The sequence below is a fragment of the Drosophila navojoa genome, chromosome 2 (genome assembly GCF_054131105.1).
Source record: "Drosophila navojoa isolate 15081-1374.11 chromosome 2, UAZ_NAV_1.0, whole genome shotgun sequence".
Lineage (NCBI taxonomy): Eukaryota > Metazoa > Arthropoda > Insecta > Diptera > Drosophilidae > Drosophila > Drosophila navojoa.
Genome location: NC_142890.1, coordinates 11164669 through 11183541, shown reverse-complemented (window position 1 = coordinate 11183541; position 18873 = coordinate 11164669). Strand labels below are relative to the sequence as shown.

Genomic DNA, 18873 nt, shown 5'->3' with positions numbered 1-18873 from the left:
TGTTTTTTTTTATATATAGAAAAGCCAAAAGGCAAAATGGAAATAGTTTTTTTTTTAATGTTGTGCTTCTTCTTCGTGTTGCTTTTGTTGTTGCAATCAAACTGGAGCAGCGCCGAAAGGTCGCGGAAAAATGCAACAGCAGCAGCAGCAGCAGCAGCGGATGCGACGACCGCTTGACAATTTTTGCGACTTGCCATGAAATCAAATTATTTGATCTAAGCCGCCGCCAGCAGAGCTTCAGCCTCTGCTCTGCAACTAAACGAAACCAAATGGCGCGTTCGTTGGAGCAGACGATGACGTTTGCAGCGCCAATGTTAGAAAATGCCCCTCTCTCCCTCTCATTTATCACTAACTGACTCGCTCGCTCACTCACTCACTCACTCACTCACTCGCCAGCCGTACGACATGTGTTGCGGAAATATTTAGCAAAGCGAAGCGTCCGACAATACATGCCACCATCCTGCTCTGGCACTCAGCTCATTTGCAAGCAAACACAATCAACGAAACGAACAACAACGAAAAATCGTTCGCTGCGCCGTCATTTTGTTTTATTGTTTCACACCTGATGAGCGTTCGTGTTTTGTTCGTTCGTTTGACCATCGGCACAAAGTCGGCCTGCCATTCGCCAGATCATTAATTGCCCCTAGTGTGTGTGGGTGTGTGTGCGATTGTGTATTTGGTTTGTACGAGTGGGTGTATACATGTAATTTTGTAAATGTGTGTGTGTGAGTGTTTGTGTGTGTAATTTAGCGTAGATCGTAACCATTTGCTCTTGTGTTGCTGTTGCTTAACATGACCCGTTGCTTTGCTTTGTTTGCTCTTTCAGCCAATCAGAGGAGGCTGGGATTGTCATCATTTAAATAAATATAGACATGAACGAATATTAAATGAATATTTAGATTTAAACATTCATTGACCATATCAAGAAATTACGTCATCATATGAACCAAATTTACGTATACTTATAGTACACACATGTGTTTATATTTGTATGTCTGCATGCATATATATACATTTGTACATACATATATACTAAGAGATATGGAATTAAAATACGAGTTGAATTATCTTTGGTGTGGTGCGTGTCTTGGCTTATGCTGGCATACAAAAGCTAGCTGCTGTGCGCTTTTGTATTTATCGGCCAACCGCCACATTTTTATTGACCAGGGACCTCATTTCGTAGGGCCACAACATTTTTGAAATTCTATTAAAATACAAAACTGTATTATAGCATCTATTTGACAGTCGATATTAATAATATTTACATATGTATGTAAGCATAATCCAATAGGCGAACCAATTTTTGATCGAGTGGACTTTGATTTTAATATCAATTTGATACATGTATTAAGCAACCACTTGACAAAATTCAAACCAACTGCAGAAACAGCTTGAAGTGAGTATTTATTACAAAAATATAATATTAGCGATTCCAGCAATCTATTTATGTGCATGAGAAACACAACCTTATCAACGTCGTGTAAACAAACAGGTTCACCGTCTAGTTCGCTTGCCACGAACCGATGGTTCCGCAACTATTTAAATGGTTCTCAAATGGAACTTCTGGTCGAGCCTGTTGTTGGTGTTGTTGTGTTCGAAAGATTAATTCTAGAAAATAATTTATAAAAGAAATTCAATTATTTATGTAAAAGTGCAAAGAAATACAATATATAGAAGCGCAAAAAGTAAGTTGGTGCTGGTTTTATATAAATTTGCAACGTGCGCGTGCCAAATAGTGAAAATTGTGCGTAACAAAAAGCCAGAGAGACTGCTTCGGCCACAGTGCCCGTAGTGGTGGCAACTTTTTTCGTCTTGCTTTATGTGTGCTTCGTTATCGTGTACGTATATGTCGCGCTGGCATGCATGTGTTGGTGTGAAAACGTTGAAACAGTCAGGCTAGCAACGTGCTCGCTGTAAAGGCAACAACAGTGTAAGAGAGACAACTCTACTGCAGCATGCATACGTGCGTGAGTATATATATATACACACATATGCAGATATACGTGTGTGTATGAGTGCCAGGGCAAACGACTCGCTTGTATTTTTTCGTATGTCGCCGTCGTCGTCGCCGTTGTAGTTTTTTGCCTCAGTGCAATATTAACAATATTTTAAAACATATTTGTGATATTTTTGGCGGTTCTTGTTGTAATAAATGCAGAAAAATAAACCCCAATCGAACGCTTTGCTAGTGTGCAAATTGACAGACGTGCGAACACGTTCGCTCAAACAAAGCGCGGCTGAGATATAAGAAAGAACCGAAAAGGAAAATCATTAAACAATACCTATTTGAAAAAAATAATAAAACCCAAAAAAAGAGAAGAGAAAAATTGCCAAATGGCCAAAATGGCCCTGGCTTAAGCTGCTAAGAAATGTACAAAACGAATTGTTTTCGATATTGCGTAAATGTGAGTGCATCTGTGTGTGTGTGCTCTCAAAAACAAAAACAAAGAAAGTTGAAATGAATTTGTTGCCTTGTTTCCACTTATCATGACGTCGTCGTCGTCGTAGTCGTCGTCTCCAGTGTTGTTGTTGTCGTAGTTGTTGTTCTTGTGAAATTGAAATCCAATTAAACGCAGTGCATTTTCAGCTGGAAATTGAAGCAAGCGTCAAGTGCAAGCAGCAGCAGCAGCGGAGCAGCCTGGCCACACTGTGACTCCCGAATCCGCCAAGGTAGGCATAAAAATACTCCTCAGCCCTCTCTTTCTCACAGACAAACTGCAGCCAGACAGTTAGCCGTTACAATAGCTCGGGTTGAAAAAGAAAGAAAAAAAAACAACAAAAATAAAACGGTGTATGCTGTTTAACGTTAGGTCGCCTCGTCCTCGACACCGAGGCCATTGACTGCCGCAGCCGAGTCGACGTCGACATCGTCATCGTCAGCGGCGTCAACGTTGACGTTGACTCCAAAATTAATTGCATAGATTGTTTTATTAGCCGTGCATTTCATTTTGTTGTTGCCGTTCTGATATGGCTATTGACTCTTGTTGAAACAACTGTTTGTGTTTGCGGCTTCTTCCTCTCCTCCCTCTTACCTTTATGACGACGGCGCTTGGTTTTACGGAAGTCTTTTTTTGGCGCCCGCCAACGCAACGTGCCGCTCATTGCTTTGCAATTGTAAAGAGGCACCAAGAAATTAACATATTCGACACATGCATACATACATACAAATATTGTATAAAAATTTGTGTGGTACGTCTGCCGGAACTAGCAGCAAGAACAGGAACAACAACAAGAAGCCGTCCCGCTGCACTCCCACCACGATCAGCTGTTGCTCTCACACGCAAGCATACAACAAACACCCACACATATGTATACTTTAAGCGAGTAACAGAGACAGTGCGCGAGTGCGAATGCGAGCCTGCGACTGTCTCACTTGCGCACCTGTCAAATGATGGCAGCAACAAAACTAGAACGTGCATTTGAAAAGGCAACAAAAACGAACGGTAAACGTTACTTTTTTTTCGGTAAACGAAACGACATGAGCGGAGTACTAATAAATCAGCACAGGCAAAGAAAGCAAACAACAATTACAGGCAGATATGTGTGTGTGTATAGTTGTGCATTTAAAAGCTTGACCAGTTTTGAGGTTAGAACTGGCCCAGCTTCATAGGTCACAAACCCACACAAACAGGCAGACATACATGCAACACACACACGCATATGTACAGATGGATTTTTGTTGTTATAGGTGCGTGTTGGACAACATCAAAAGAAACCGCAGCCAATGCTGAGAAGAATGTAGATATCTGCAAGGCAAGGCAGGCAAAGGCACCTGCTATACATGCATACATATTATAATAGACATCATGATCTTTGTCTTCTATTTGAAGAAAGCAAAACTAACAACAGCAACAAGCAAACATAATTTTGTCATTTATTTTGGTAGCGAGCTAGAGAAAATTTCAGCTCTACTGTTGCTGTGCGCCATTGGTGCCCAACTGCTTGAGATTTGTCTGTTTGCTGGGGCGCGACTCCATTTTAAATGTTTGTATGTATGTATGTGTGTGTGTGTGTGCTGTGCTGTGCTCTGCTGTGCTGTGCTGTGCTTTTCACCACTGAAAGTGTCATTTAAATAGCATTTTTTGTTGTCTGTTTGCTGCTTCTTTTCTACTGTTCATCTCTAATTGTTTACCTACACACACGCACGCACTCACACACACACATAGAAACATGCTTGTCTTTATTGTCGCTGCGGCTGGCAGCAGGTTATTGTTAGGTTTTTTCTTCTTTCGGTTATTTTATTTTATTTTTTTTTAACCACCATGCATTTTTGCGCTGATTCATCGCTGAATGTTAATGTCGTCATGTTGATGCGCTGTTTTTGTTATTTTTAGATTAGAATTTACGCTGAAGCGGCACCGTAGAAATCTCGTCGCCGATAACAACAGCGTTGCTATCGATCCGTCCACAGTTTAACTAGTTCAACTACGTAGTGTAAGCCTTTGTAAAGGTTCCCCATTGCCATTGCCTGGTATATTCAGTGTGATAAAAAAAATTTCTCTTTGCTTCGATTCTTGAAGAATTCACATGCTAAGGTAAACATATCTTGTTTTTATTTACCGTATCAAAATGCTAAATAGTCTTCGCCATTTGGGCAATACTGTTATACGCGACGAAGTTTTGCTTTTGCTGGAAACTGCAGCGTTTTGCATTTACAATTATCTTTTCAAGCTGCTGTTGTTGTTTCTCTTCATCTTGTTGTTGCTGGGCGACGTGAGCGACGTTCAGTTTCGTTTTGCGTTCTTATCTAATTGACACATCGCACGTCCCTAGCTATCGGTCTGTTGTGCCTTTCTTTTTCAGTCATTTTTTTTTACATTTGGTTAGATCCACAGCTGTAGCTCGAAGTCGATATCCGACACCAAGCATTCGATAATAACACAGCTTGTGATATATTACTTGTAAGACAAAAAAAAAAAACAAAAATTTAATGGAAACTAAAAAATATGTTTATAAATGTCTACATATACGTACTTCAATGTGTTGTTGTATTCTTATACCCTGATCCCATTGAAAATGGGAAATCACGGTTTTGTTTAATGTATTTAATAGGCAGAAGGAGGCGTATCAGATAAGGCGTGTCTCATAAAGTATATATATTCTTGACCAGGTCCGTGTATATCACGCGCTTATTGAGTTCCAAATATCGATGACTGCTCTAGCTATTTTGTTATCGATTATATATCGAAAATAAGATAAATTATATCTCGTACACCTTTAGAGCTAATGCCTCAAAATTTTAAATGTAGACTGTGTAGCGGGTGCAAATGCTGTTTCTTGTGTAAGCAGAAAAGCAAATTCGAATTATTGAAATATCAATTCGTCGAAGGGTTCAGGGGATCTTGTAGTAGAGCAGCCTTGACTAGAGCTTTCTTGTTTAAATTGTTGTCGTCGTTGTCATGTACCGTTAACCCTTCATGTAGCGAACCATAATCGCAAGCTAATAAGAACTTTGTCTGATTGCAGCAGCCGCAGCGCCCGCGACTGGCACCGAAAGCCAACGAAACGCCTGAGCGTGCGCAAAGAAAACGCATGAACAAAATACAACGGATCAGATAAAAGAGATAAGAAGTCGAAGAAGAGGCGCAACGGAAAACGCATCTAAAGCGGAAACAGACGAAAAGGACTGCGAAAGGTTTTTATATACATATTTAGTATAAAATGAATATGAATCAGATTCATATTAAAATTGAATGCAATGCTTTAATTCGTTTTCTTTTATGCAGGCGACGCCACACATATATAATATATATATTTTTATATATATTATATATTTTATATACATACATAACACAGCCACACCCACACTCAAACAAACACACAGATAAGCATGGAGCTGCGTGTTGGGAACAAATATCGCTTGGGCCGTAAAATCGGCTCCGGCTCTTTCGGCGACATCTATCTGGGCACAACCATAAACACGGGCGAGGAGGTGGCCATCAAATTGGAATGCATACGCACCAAACATCCACAGCTGCACATCGAATCGAAGTTCTATAAGACAATGCAAGGTGGGATTGGCATACCGCGAATCATTTGGTGCGGCAGCGAGGGCGACTACAACGTGATGGTGATGGAGCTGCTTGGACCGTCGCTGGAGGATCTGTTTAACTTCTGTTCGCGGCGCTTCTCGTTGAAGACTGTGCTGCTGCTCGCGGATCAGATGATATCGCGCATTGACTATATACACTCACGCGACTTCATACATCGCGACATTAAGCCAGACAACTTCCTCATGGGTCTCGGCAAGAAGGGCAATCTGGTGTACATAATTGACTTTGGCTTGGCCAAAAAGTTTCGCGATCCACGCTCCTTGAAGCACATACAATATAGAGAAAACAAAAACCTGACGGGCACTGCACGCTACGCCTCGATCAACACGCATCTGGGCATTGAGCAGTCGCGACGCGACGATCTCGAATCGCTTGGCTATGTGCTCATGTACTTCAATTTGGGCGCCCTACCCTGGCAGGGCTTGAAGGCGGCAAACAAGCGACAGAAATACGAGCGGATCTCTGAAAAGAAACTGTCCACATCGATCGTTGTGCTCTGCAAGGGCTTCCCCAGCGAGTTTGTAAATTATCTAAACTTCTGCCGGCAGATGCACTTCGATCAGCGCCCCGATTACTGCCACTTGCGTAAGCTGTTCCGCAACCTATTCCATCGGTTGGGCTTCACCTATGACTATGTCTTCGACTGGAATTTGCTCAAGTTCGGCGGTCCGCGCAATCCACAAGCCATACAGCAGGCGCAGGATGGCGTCGATGGCCAGGGCCAGGGCCAGGGTCAGGACGCAGCTGCTGCAGCGGCGGCTGTTGCCGCTGCTGCCTCCCATCAACAGCAACAGCAGCACAAGGTCAACACGGCAATGGTCACAGCCAGCGGCAGCACACAACAGATGCTGGGCAGCAGTTCGGGTGCTGGACAGACGCTCGCCATGCTCGGCGGCGGTGGCGGAGCCGGTGGCAATGGAGGCGCTGGTGGCCAAATGATTGGCAACGGAGGACTCAACATGGATGACTCGATGGCGGCCACCAATTCCTCGCGACAACCCTACGACACGCCGGAGCGGCGTCCATCGATACGGATGCGTCAAGGCGGAGGGCTTCAAGCTGGCGGTGTTGTGGGTGATGTACGAAATGCTAAATAATATTTTATTGTTTAGAATGTTATGTGAGGATGCGAAACAAAAACAGACGGCAACCGACCCACACACACATACGCCTACGTACAGCAGCTGCAGCCTCCTACACACACATATATATACAAACACACATTTAGTATATTGCGCTCTTTATATATACATTACTATGTATATATATATATATATATTGATATATAATTGATGTATGCGTACATAACATGTTATATGTATAGTTCATTCAGCGACCTGGTCGCTGACAACATGTTGCAGTAACACACACAGCCTACACCTCTCCCCACACACCCCGGCAACGAGAAGCAAACAGCTGCGCTTTCCTTTTGTAAATTTTTGTTTGTTTTTTTTTTTTTTTTTAATTTTATATGCTTAATTTTTTTGCTTTCTTGAATATTTGCGTTTTGCTTTGATGCTTCTGATAATAATGAGAACGATGATGAGTTGCTGGTGATGATGAGTCATCAGGCAATGGTTATGATTAACATATGCTAAGTTTAACTTATAATTTTAGTTGGTAAACAATTGCAAGTCGGCGGCAAAAAAGCGAAAGTATGCACTACAATTAATGCAAGCTCCACCTGCAAAAAAAAGAAATTCGTTAAACCACAATTTGTAAACTGTTCAGGCAGAGAGAAAAACGGAGAGCGAGAGACAGGATGATGATATTGAATATGACGACAGTTGAAAACGAAGAGAACAACAGCCTAAAACAGAGACAAAGAAGAAGAGAGTGAAGAAGAAGAAGAAGAGCTCAAACTCAAAAACGAAGACACACAAACGCAAAGAGAAACCGACACCTACACAGACACCCACTCCAACTTCTACTCTAACACACATACACACACACACACGTATCACATCCGCTCTCTAGCTAGTTCTGCGTGTGTTTTGCATTTACACTGCTTAACAAAGAACAGGATAAACAAATTATTTGCATTTTGTTTAATTTTGTGCTCTGTACAACACGAACAACAAATACAACAGTGACAAAAACAACAACAGTAGTAGCAACATTAACATCAACAACAGCAACAAATGAGAAATTTATCAACCAACTCAACTGAACAAATGGCATTAAAGATTTATATTAAATGAAAGGGCATATATATTATAAATTAATATTTAAATACTAAATACAAAAATGAGAAGAAAAAAAACGAAACATATTTTGAATATAAGTTGTAAGCTTTGAGTGTAAAGAAAGCAAACAAAGGACACAATATGCGCCAGTGTCCCTAACTTTTAGACTAGTTACCTAGCATAAAAATAAACATATATTTGTATATTTATATGTATATATATATACACTTCTATATATATGTATACATATAAAGTACAACTAACGATTAATTCATAAAACAACAACAAATGTAAGCAGACATTTCGTGCACCAACAACAACTACATACATACTTAAATCTAAGTGTATAATTCATTATGAAAACATTTTGAAAACAAGTAAAAAAAAAAAAACAAAAAAAAGAACTGCAAAAAAATGTAATTAAAATCTATCCAATCCAACCCCCTGTAGCTTTAAGCAACTCTCTAATTTGTAACTAATTGATTGCAAACAAAAGGAATTTGTAAAAAAAACAACACTTTAATTATTTTCACCTGATTTACATTAGTTTTTAACTTTATAGATGTGTTCAATATTATTTGCGAGCTCTGTTTCTGCGTATTTCTCAACGATATAACTAACATAAACGAAAGTAAATGGAAGAATAAAAACAACACATGTAACTAATAACGTAATACATAAACTATACATATATATATACACACACACTCACACCCACACACACACACACATACAAACACTACATAACAATGTACTTTGCATTATATTATATATTTTCAATTAGTTTGTTAAGTCGTTAAGGGGCGTCAGCTGCGCATTAAAATTATAACGCTAGCTAATAAATTGTAGCTATAATATGAAATTTGTCTATAAGTAATACCAAACCATTAAAAAAAGAAAAACTACAACAAATAAACACAAAAATGCTAAATATATATAAAAACTAAAAAAATCAAAAACACGAAAAAACAATTAAGTAAATAAATATAAATGTAATTCGAATTCTGCGCAAGTCAAGATTATGAATTATGAATGTAGAAGCAAGAAATAAGAACGTGCAAGCAACAAAAGTTTATCTTATGAAATACATAACAAAAAACGAAAACTAAAACAAAACATTTAAATTCTATTGATGTGAAACTATAAAACGTTTAGATTTCATGATTACAATTTATATAACTTACGATCATATATACGTTTAGAAGGCGAGCAAGTAAAAGCATAAAACAGAAATCTGAAAGTTAAATAAAAAAACATGCATTACGTGATATTTCTTACAAATTGTTTCATTTGTGTTTTTTTCTTTTCCTTTAATTTAATTTTCTTTTTTGATTCGATTCGGAAATTCGTATCTTCTACCGTCGACTGAGCTGACTTTTAGTTTGAGTTGATTCCCCCAAACGCACGCCTTGTAACTTGACCAAAAGATAAAGAAAAATATAAAATTATGAAATATCATTTTCCATAGAAAACGGAAATGGAATAGCCCGTTAGATAGTGTGTAAACCGGAGACGGAAGTTGGAGGAAAATGGAAACGAAAACGGAATTAAAGAGTCCGTTAGATAGTGTATGAACCACTGCTGAACCACTGAACTAGTTCGCAAAATGCAAAAGCAAAAGCAACTTAACTGAATGTACATAAGAAATTTATTCGAATAAAAACAAAAACAAAATAACCTTGTGTGATTTTCCTTCTAAATAGCGATTTATCAAAGAAAACTAAACTAACTAAACATAATAATTTAACTCTGAATGGAAAAGGAGAACAAAACTATATACTTAAACGCTAAATGTATGACAAGTCCATACGCCGTAAGAAAAATACAAATATATATATATATAAATATAGAACACGTAACAAATTAAAAAATAAAATAGAAAAAAAATGGAAAAAATATTACGAAAAATTTTGAAAATTTTGTAAAATTGAATGTATATGTATATTGAGATTAGAATTTTTGATCTAACCTAATAAAAACATTGAACAACACTATGTATGTATATGCGATATATGAACATTAACAAACCACCAACAGTGATATGAGATACAAAATAACCAACAAAGAGTTCATAACAATAATGAAAGTAAAAGGGGAGATCGAAAATCGGAAAACTAATTCGAATTAAACATAAAACAAATTATAAAATCAATGAAAAACGTGGAGACAACTAAAAGATAACTAAAATAGCAACAACAAATTTCCGTAAATATTATTGATGTATATTATTATTATTGATAATTCAAATTATATGAAAAATGTCAAAGAATAGAATTTTCTGGAGCAAATTTTAAGACAGAGCAGCTAAAGAAATTAGGTACATATATCAAATGAACTCTGATACATGCACGCATATCTAGTATTTCATTAGCCAAACCACATACAAAGTTCACATTCAGACACTCACACTCACACACATACACATCCCAACACCCACTCACATAGTTCAATAGCATTTGAAACACATTGAACAAAGAACTCATAACAAAGATAAAACGAAATTTAAATAATACTAACGCACATTGCGAAATCAATGTTTAAGTCAAACTAGAAGCGAAAAAGGGTAAATGAATAAATAAATAATTAATAAGTAATCCATTAAATTAACAAATTGCAACAATATTAGATACACGAAGAAAGCGAACGTCATTTACTGGTAATTGTATGTAATTAATGTCGACAAGAAAAACATAAGAGGAGCGCTAAAATGAATAAAATCAATGATTTTGAAAATAGCTTATCTGGCATTTTTCTTAAAAATAAATTGGAAAAAGTTATTCAACCAATTTTATAGCCAGTAGAGCAAGGTAATTTATTTTTAAATTTCCCGCCCAAGTCGAACCGCAGAACAACCATTTTTCTTGCAGATGGTCTCACTGATTTATGTGCATGAGTGGTGAAGTAGCGACTGCAACTGTAAGCGATACATTGTATAACTATGGCAAGAAAAGAAACATAAATATGCAACATGTGCATATTTCATTTACTTCAACGAACTATTAAAATTTGCAATAATTTTACATATAAAAGTTAATTGACTTTTATTCGAGCTGGGAAAGGGAACATTCTCGCGTATATCGCTCATCTCTAGATATGCAAATTGCGCCTATCGCTCATCTCAATTACCACACATTGCTCTCTATCGCCCATCTCTAGTAGCCCAACACAAGTTTGCAAACGAAAAGGTATTATTTTGTAACAATTAGCCATAAAGTTAATACTATTACTGATTACCAACAATATAAATAAACAATAACAATTGCAATACTTTTGCCGCCACTCAGGCTACCTCACAGCGACAAACAACAACAGCTATAAGATGGGCGCAAGGCAATCGCGTGATCCACGTTCCGTTTCAATGGAAAATCCAACTCCTGCCGGCGTCCTCGATATATCCGACGATGTGGTGAAACGCCTGAAGCAGGGTATATCACAGCAGGGTAAAGTACACAGTGTGACAAAGAATTGCAAACAATTGCAATTGCGCCGCCAAGTTTTAACAACTTGCTGTGGCCAAGTGTTATGCAACAATTTGTCAAATGATCATTTATTTATATATAAATTGTATATGTAAACTAACGGAATATATTGCGACTTGCAGCACGCGAAAATGCCACCGTTGCGGAGGTATCGAAACCGGTGCCCAAACCCCAGGAATCGCCCAAGAAAGCGGTCGTCAAAGATGTAGCCCCCGCACCCCCAACAGTTGTATACCAGGCTCCCACGCCCATCTATGTGCAGGACGGTGGACACACGATCAGCGCAGCTGATGTACAGCGCCAAATGAACCAAGAGCTGGTCAAGAATGACGAACTGTGGAAACAGCGTATGCTGAAGCTGGAGGAGAACCTGAAAAAGACCAACACCATCATGGAGACAGAGTATGCGAATGCCGTCGAGGGTGTCCACAAGCGGTTTGTGAGCACAGCGGCGGCGCACAAGGTCCCACCATGCGGAGACCTCAAGGGCCAGCTTCTCGCCTGCTATCGTGCGCATCCCGGCGAGACGCTAAAGTGCATCGATGAAGTGAACCAGTTCAGGCAATGCGTCGATATGCATCGTATCAAGAAACTGGACGCCGAAGCCACAGCAGCCAAAGCGCCAGCTGCTGCTGCTGCTGCCAGCAAGGTGGCTGTTAAAGCTGGTTAGCGACTTGTTGAACGTTTGAAATTGTTTCTTTCCTATTTGGTTGCCCCAAACATAAACGCCTTCAGAGATATGTTTAAAGAAGAGCAGAAGAGCGCTATCAAAAGCGAGTGTCATTGTGAACCATAGTAAATTAATTTAATATACATAACAAAGGTGTGTTTGTCTATTGCAGATTGTTCATTATCCATCTATAATTTTATAAGAAATGGAAACTGTCTAGTCGACCACTCAAGTTTAAATTGCGATAATTTCCTTTTATTTATGCTTATACTTCTTATTACTTTACTAACGTTTTGATGAAGTTAACTACAAACCCGTAAATACTACATAGCTCAACAAAACACACACGGGCACAGATATATATACATGTGTGTGTGTAAATAAGGATTACAGCAGCTGCGCGATCAGCCAAGCGGCGAGTAGCGGCAGCAGCGTGAGTCTCAGCGCAGCGGCACTACTTTCACTCTTGTTGTCGCCGACGGCCGACAGATGGCGCTGGCACGATTCATCGAAACTCTTCACTGGACCCATGCAGCCGGCATAGCTCATCACATAGGCCAAGTAGTTCTGCTCGAAGACACCGCGCACCAGACTAGAGCCTGGACCGCTGGCAAAGACAATCACATCCTCGCCGCCGTGCGTCTCATCCTTCAACGCCAGCGTGGCCATGTGGCGGTATGTGGGCGATTCCATTTGCTCCTTGGTGTACATCTTGAGTGGCCGCCACACATTGGAGCTGTTCGCGGGCTTTGTCTCATTGGCCAAGTGGTCAAAGTAGCCGGGTCCATTCGCATAGGTGATGGTCTCATACACCATGGGATCCTTGGGCTTGTGCAAGTTCGCAGCACCCAATATATCAGCGCCACGCTCCGGATAGCCATTAAATGTGACAGCATGCGAATGATCCGCCGTCACTATAATCAGCGTCTCATCCGAATTGGTCATCTTCAGTGCCGCCTGCACGGCCAGATCCAGTTCGTAGACCTCGTGCAAGGCAGCGCGAGCATAGTTCTGATGATGACCCTGGTCAATGCGCCCGCCCTCGACCAGCAGCACATAGCCCTTCGACTCGTCGCCACGCTCCAGCACTCCGATCGCCGCCTCTGTCATGTCCTGCAGCGAGGGCTCGCCCTCCTCGCGGGCAATGGAGTAGGTGATGTGATTGTTGCGGAACAGACCCATCAGATGATCCACCTCCTTCACATCCACCTGGAGCAGCTGCTCGCGCGTGTATACCAGCTTCGCCTCTTTGCTGTCATTGGCATGTTGCTGCAGCCACTCCGTGGCCAGATTGCGATCATCGCCGCGCTTGCAAATGGTCTCGGTGCCGCCCTCGAACTGGACGGTCTTCACCTCCGACTCGTTGAACGCGCCCATGGGCGACAAGCCGCCGCCTAGCACCACGTTCAGTTTGTTGCCGGGCGCATTCTCCACCAGCTGGCGCGCGATGTCCGCATGGATGCCCACTGACTCCTGCGGCACCTCCGTGTCGCACTCCCAGTCCCGATGGTAGATCCTTGCATAGGTGGCCGCAGGAGTGGCGTGTGTTATACGTGTGGTAGTCACGACGCCGGTGCGCTTGCCCTCGCGCTGTGCCCAGTCCATGATGGAGTCCAGTCGACCCTGGCTGGCGTTCGTCGTTGAGCGCGTCGAATCCATGCCAATGGCTCCGTAGTCGGTCTTGACGCCAGTGAATATGGCCGTGGCTGTGCCCGCCGAGTCCGGCACCTGTTTGTCCACGTTGTAAGTCTGCCAAAGATAAAATCAATTGATTAAGTTTGATTTATAATTGATGGGTCGAGTTGTAGACAGATTGACACATAGATTAGGTCACTTTTGCATTGAATAATCATATGAGTGTTTGATTTATTAGTTGACCAGATATTTATTGATCAGCGTTTTGAAAGTACGAAGCTTACCTTGGCTAAGCCTGTGAAGGGGAACTCGTCAAAGGACAGCATTTCCTCCTCGCCATGGCCATGCTTCAGATACTGTCCCTTGTAGATGCGACCGGCACTGATTGTGGACAGGCCCATGCCGTCGCCAATGAAGATGATAATGTTCTTGGCCTTGTGCTGATACGAGCTGTCCTTGGCCCGCTTCGCCTTCTCAATAGTTTTGCTCAGCTGCTTTAGGCCCACTTGCCGCCAGAATTGTGCATCTATAATTGAGAATTGGAAATGAATTAGGCACGATCGCAGCTCGTCGACGATTTTACTGATTATTACTGGTGAAACCCACTTGGCACTTGTCAAGTACGACTCGTACGACCGATCATGTCTAGAATCAGCCGCTACGACTAATTATTTAGATTTGTTTTGCCATAAAGACAAAGCAAATATCTGGAAGTCGCTCGTTGAGCACAAAATATCCATTAGTAACGTTTCAACGGCTCGGTAAATACCCCACTATGTCGTTCGCCCATCCATTGGCTATGCGAACATTGTATTCTATTTCTGGAACTGGGGATTTACTTATTGCACTCACTAAGCTTCAATTAACTAGGATTTTACATACTCAAATGTTTAAATAATTCATTTAATAGAAACGGTATTTATCTGTATCTCTACATATATTCAGCCATTTGACAGTTTATGTGGGTAGACATATATATTTAATGCTAATTTTTGATACCCAGTACACAGGCATATATATTGACAGGGTATGTCTGAGATCTTTAAACATTTTGCGATATATATTTGCATTTTATTACCATACTATATTGAAAATAAGGTATATTTTCTCATATTATATATTTTTAGAGCATCTACCAGCCGGAAACTTTCTGTTTTTATAGGGTATGCATGCGTTTGCTCTTTTTTTTTTATAATTTGCTGGTAATATTTTTTAAAATTATTTTTAAAGTATTTGTTTTATATTTGTATTATCATCTTAGGTATGCAGTCGACGTTTGTTTGAACAGCATTCATTCCCCATTCTTCTAACCCCATCCCCCCCTTTCCATTACACCCACGCACCCGCGAGCCTCAGCTCCTCCCTATTCGACCGTTAATCGTGACACTGACGCACGTTACAGTTAAACCGCGTTGTCAGACTGTTAATTCGAATTGTCAATGAAATCGATGTGGATAATTAGAGGCTTTCGGCCGTTGCTAGTTTAATTATCACAATTATGGATAGAATACGCCGGTGGCTGTACCCCGAATGTAACACCTGTGGCAGCCTGTGAAAGGGCTCTAATTAATTGCTGTTTGTCCGATTCGATTGTGTTGGAGTTGACATTTGGTTAGCACGCAGCTGAATCTCTTTATGTCTTAATTAAAAACTATTGTCGCCAATTGAAGCGCCGATTGTTCTGCAACAACAAAATGCAGTCAAATTGGTATTGCGCGGAATTTGAACAAAATAAAACTAATTTATATTATATTATTTTAGAAAAAAAAAAAAAAAAAAAAAAATTTGAAATTATTTAACGCAGCTGAGTTTTAGAGTTTCATATCAGGAATTTCCATATACAGCACATATGTACATATATCTTTCAGCTGAGTAAATAGAAAATATTTGTCATTTGCATTTGGTACGAGTTTCAAGAATATTGAAGCGTATAAATATTTACCGGCTATTTTATATAGAGTTATATAGAGTTATATATTTTAGCTGATTTATATATACATATGTATGATTTGATTATTGCATTTGTTATGGAACTAATTAGCTCTAATTATAAAATCCATTCAATACAGTTTTGTCTTGAGTATTTCAAATATATTTTGAATAATATTTAGCATCTATCAGAAAACGAGTTTTATTGGATAAGAAAGCTTTTTTTCTTTTGGCTGTCTTCAATTTGTGCTACTTGATTAAAGTGACGTAAAGCTTGTGCAAGTCATCTAGAATCAGTGCCTATGGGGAATTTTTGTTTGCATATTTTGTTTGTAACTGAAGAAGCGAATTTTTGTTTATTAAATATTTCTCAACTTGCAATGTAAATAAAAATTTTAACTTCTAATCATTATTGCCTGACATCTTAATTACTTAAAATAATGCTTCATGTCTAATGAGAATATTAAAAAACACTAAATCTCCGCTTTGTTGATTTAAAAAATATTCGAAGTTCACAAAAAAAAAAAAAAATATAATAAAAAAAAAAAAATTATAATACAAAAAAATAAAAATAAATAAATAAAAATATTTGTTATCTTTAATTGTAATCTACTTCATTAATACATATACATACATAGTAATAAAAACATGTATGTATATATAAAGAAGAATATGTTGTACTTGAATATTAAAAAAAAAAAAGTTTTTACAATTATTTTTGCTATTGCGCAATTCGAACTTTTTCCGTAGATTTAACAATTTGCACTTGGTAAATTAAAATATTTATATATAATATATGCCCATCTATTTTTTACTTTTCGAAACGACACTTATTTAAATAGCATTTTCTATTTTTCGTTTTCGTTTTGCCATTGCATAATTGAGCTGGAGCCGATTGAGTCGAACTAACACGTAGCAATAGAGCGAATGCGAAATTTGTTCGCCTGCTCACGTGCCTAGACGCAGTTCCTCACACGCCCTAAATGGCTCGCATAGTTACCTTCCGAGGCGGGATCCTGCTTCTCGGTGACCTGGAACTCGGGCCCAATGCCGTTGCTGCCCGCTGTGCTCAGAGTTTGTATCACAGGCGGCGGCTGCACTGTGGCCGACCAGGCGCCCAGGGAGATGGCGAGGAGTATCAATAGAACCGAATGCATCTTATATGTAGATGTGATTGAGTCGAAGCTGGGATTATTTAAAGACCGTATATATGTATTTATATTATAAGTATCACAGTTATTGTGTTGCGTTCTAGCTGTCCATGTGGTGCAGTAGAACTGAGAAAACGTAAAACTAGTTCGATTTCACGGATCGCGGGTCTTGAGCACGGACACGAGCTCGCGAATGGGTCACAATTAGCGGATTTGCGGCGACTGGCGACTCGGCATACGCTGAAGCGCCGTTATATGGCGAGCACGATCGTCGACGATCGCTGACGATCGGCGGCTGTGCACGAAGCGGGCAAATGACGAACGAACGACATCTAGAACCGGGAGCATTACGAGCAAGCTGCTTATTGTTTTCTTTGGTATTGTTTTGTGTGTGTTTTACGAAATGCAGTACAGATAAACACATTAAAATGCAACAACAATTGGTCGTCTGTGGGCCTCGGCCGGCCATAAAGCATCGTTTGGTGTGTTTTATTATATTTGCGATCGGCCGTTAACGGGCACGGGCCAACAACATGTGCCAATACGTTGAATTACGGCTTGAATGGCACGTGAATCTGGTGCCCAAGCAGCTGTCCGTCGGCTGACGGGCGCGCTCTTCGCTTTATCAGATCTCGTATCTCATGCGTGCTGCAGATGTACTATTTCGAGAATTGATAAAAGATTTCCTCTGACATTTGCGTATTGTTTGTATTATCCGAACTGAAGCTGAACATCAGAAACTCAAATAAAATTAGCCTGAATCATTATTTGTCTTGGACTTAGCGGCGCTATCTACTAGGGTCTTTCCACTCCCTACAACCTCGATCAATGTCACTCATAATTCCATATGGGCGCCAGTCTCTTCAATCTGAACAACATATGATATGTCAGGCGACTAGTGCGACTAAATTTGGACTGAAATTGGTCTATTGTCCGATTTGTAAGCGAGCCTCTACTGAGTCAAATGAGATCGCGAGCTTATTCTAGATCAAGCATAAATCATTCCTTTGTCAGACGACATGCGTTCTTTATTTTTATGCAGTCTTATCACTAAACATAGTCTGTATATGCTCAAGACGTCATACATACATACATACACGTGTCGGCCTTTTGCTTTAAAATAAATATTTTGAATAATTTTTTAGCTGTTTTTCGAGTCGTTTATTGCAAAGTAAAGTAAAAGGTGATTTCCATTGAATATAAAATAGATATATTTAATAATATTTTGATTGACTGCCAATAGCTATACTATATTTGTGATTTAACCCGTTTACTTTATTATAAATTCAGTTGGAAAAAATTAGCTTTTTATTATTTTAAGACTGTTTTTCCAATTACATCACATGGAACGAGCTGCTCTATATCAAATGGCAGCTATAATGAGTTACTTTTCAGCATATGACTTATTTAGTTAATAAGTATAGTAGCAAACAAAGTTATTAAATATATAAAAAAACATTTGTAAACAATTAAATGACTCCACACACACAGCTGTCGAAGAGAACATATTTTTTACTTCAATTATTTTTTTTATTGACAATAATTAACGAAATTATAAAAACAGAAATCAATTAAAGCTTCCATTAACTAGTATAGGCCTAGCTCAGCTTAGTACGATATACATAGAGATATATGTACGTATATTCGCATATTTGAGAAAATTAAGTTGAATTGTGGACTGGCAAATGTGGGTCAAGACTGCCAGAGAGCACTGTAGTGTGCCCAAGCGTTCAGTTTTCTTTTCTTTATCTGTGCAACTGCGTTCTGATT

General features: G+C 39.5%; 3 protein-coding genes and 1 long non-coding RNA gene across 21 annotated transcripts; 2 read left to right on the top strand and 2 right to left on the bottom strand.

Moving 5' to 3' along the window:
* Nucleotides 1-1498: 1498 nt before the first annotated feature.
* dco (discs overgrown casein kinase 1) lies at nucleotides 1499-8754 on the top strand. 18 transcript variants are annotated; one of them, XM_089265649.1, is made up of 5 exons: nucleotides 1499-1685; nucleotides 2588-2670; nucleotides 5470-5635; nucleotides 5727-7132; nucleotides 7671-8754. In XM_089265649.1, the coding sequence occupies exons 4-5, from the start codon at nucleotides 5831-5833 to the stop codon at nucleotides 7773-7775; spliced, it is 1407 nt and encodes a 468-aa protein (XP_089121775.1). In that variant the 5' UTR covers nucleotides 1499-1685; nucleotides 2588-2670; nucleotides 5470-5635; nucleotides 5727-5830; the 3' UTR covers nucleotides 7776-8754. The 18 variants fall into 18 exon arrangements, with proteins under 18 accessions (XP_089121775.1, XP_089121616.1, XP_089112365.1 ...); XM_089265490.1 differs by having other exon boundaries at nucleotides 5467-5635; XM_089256047.1 differs by lacking the exon at nucleotides 1499-1685 and adding an exon at nucleotides 1709-1838.
* On the bottom strand, nucleotides 2618-3303 carry LOC149092134 (uncharacterized). Its single transcript, XR_016196188.1, has 2 exons — nucleotides 3162-3303; nucleotides 2618-3097 (listed from the first exon to the last, which is right to left on the bottom strand). It is a non-coding gene; the product is annotated as an uncharacterized LOC149092134 (long non-coding RNA).
* A 2553-nt stretch (nucleotides 8755-11307) lies between the features above and the next one.
* Nucleotides 11308-12559, top strand: Chchd3 (Coiled-coil-helix-coiled-coil-helix domain containing 3). Its single transcript, XM_018112787.3, has 3 exons — nucleotides 11308-11424; nucleotides 11524-11679; nucleotides 11841-12559. Exons 2-3 carry the CDS (start codon nucleotides 11559-11561, stop codon nucleotides 12386-12388), a joined length of 669 nt encoding a protein of 222 aa, XP_017968276.1. The 5' UTR covers nucleotides 11308-11424; nucleotides 11524-11558; the 3' UTR covers nucleotides 12389-12559.
* A 62-nt stretch (nucleotides 12560-12621) lies between these two features.
* Alp4 (Alkaline phosphatase 4) lies at nucleotides 12622-17354 on the bottom strand. The gene is made up of 3 exons (XM_018112782.3): nucleotides 16953-17354; nucleotides 14308-14549; nucleotides 12622-14137 (listed from the first exon to the last, which is right to left on the bottom strand). The coding sequence occupies exons 1-3, from the start codon at nucleotides 17107-17109 to the stop codon at nucleotides 12776-12778; spliced, it is 1761 nt and encodes a 586-aa protein (XP_017968271.1). The 5' UTR covers nucleotides 17110-17354; the 3' UTR covers nucleotides 12622-12775.
* Nucleotides 17355-18873: the final 1519 nt, after the last annotated feature.

Bases quoted from the DNA above. Each gene is read 5' to 3' on its own strand.
- dco (XM_089265649.1), top strand. From the start codon at position 5,831: ATGGAGCTGCGTGTTGGGAACAAATATCGCTTGGGCCGTAAAATCGGC. The intron at 7,133-7,670 runs GTACGAAATGCT...TTATAATTTTAG, and splicing joins CTGGCGGTGTTGTGGGTGAT to TTGGTAAACAATTGCAAGTC.
- Chchd3 (XM_018112787.3), top strand. From the start codon at position 11,559: ATGGGCGCAAGGCAATCGCGTGATCCACGTTCCGTTTCAATGGAAAAT. The intron at 11,680-11,840 runs GTAAAGTACACA...TGCGACTTGCAG, and splicing joins GCAGGGTATATCACAGCAGG to CACGCGAAAATGCCACCGTT.
- Alp4 (XM_018112782.3), bottom strand. From the start codon at position 17,109: ATGCATTCGGTTCTATTGATACTCCTCGCCATCTCCCTGGGCGCCTGG. The intron at 14,550-16,952 runs GTAACTATGCGA...TCTCAATTATAG, and splicing joins GCAGGATCCCGCCTCGGAAG to ATGCACAATTCTGGCGGCAA. The intron at 14,138-14,307 runs GTAAGCTTCGTA...TATCTTTGGCAG, and splicing joins CCTTCACAGGCTTAGCCAAG to ACTTACAACGTGGACAAACA.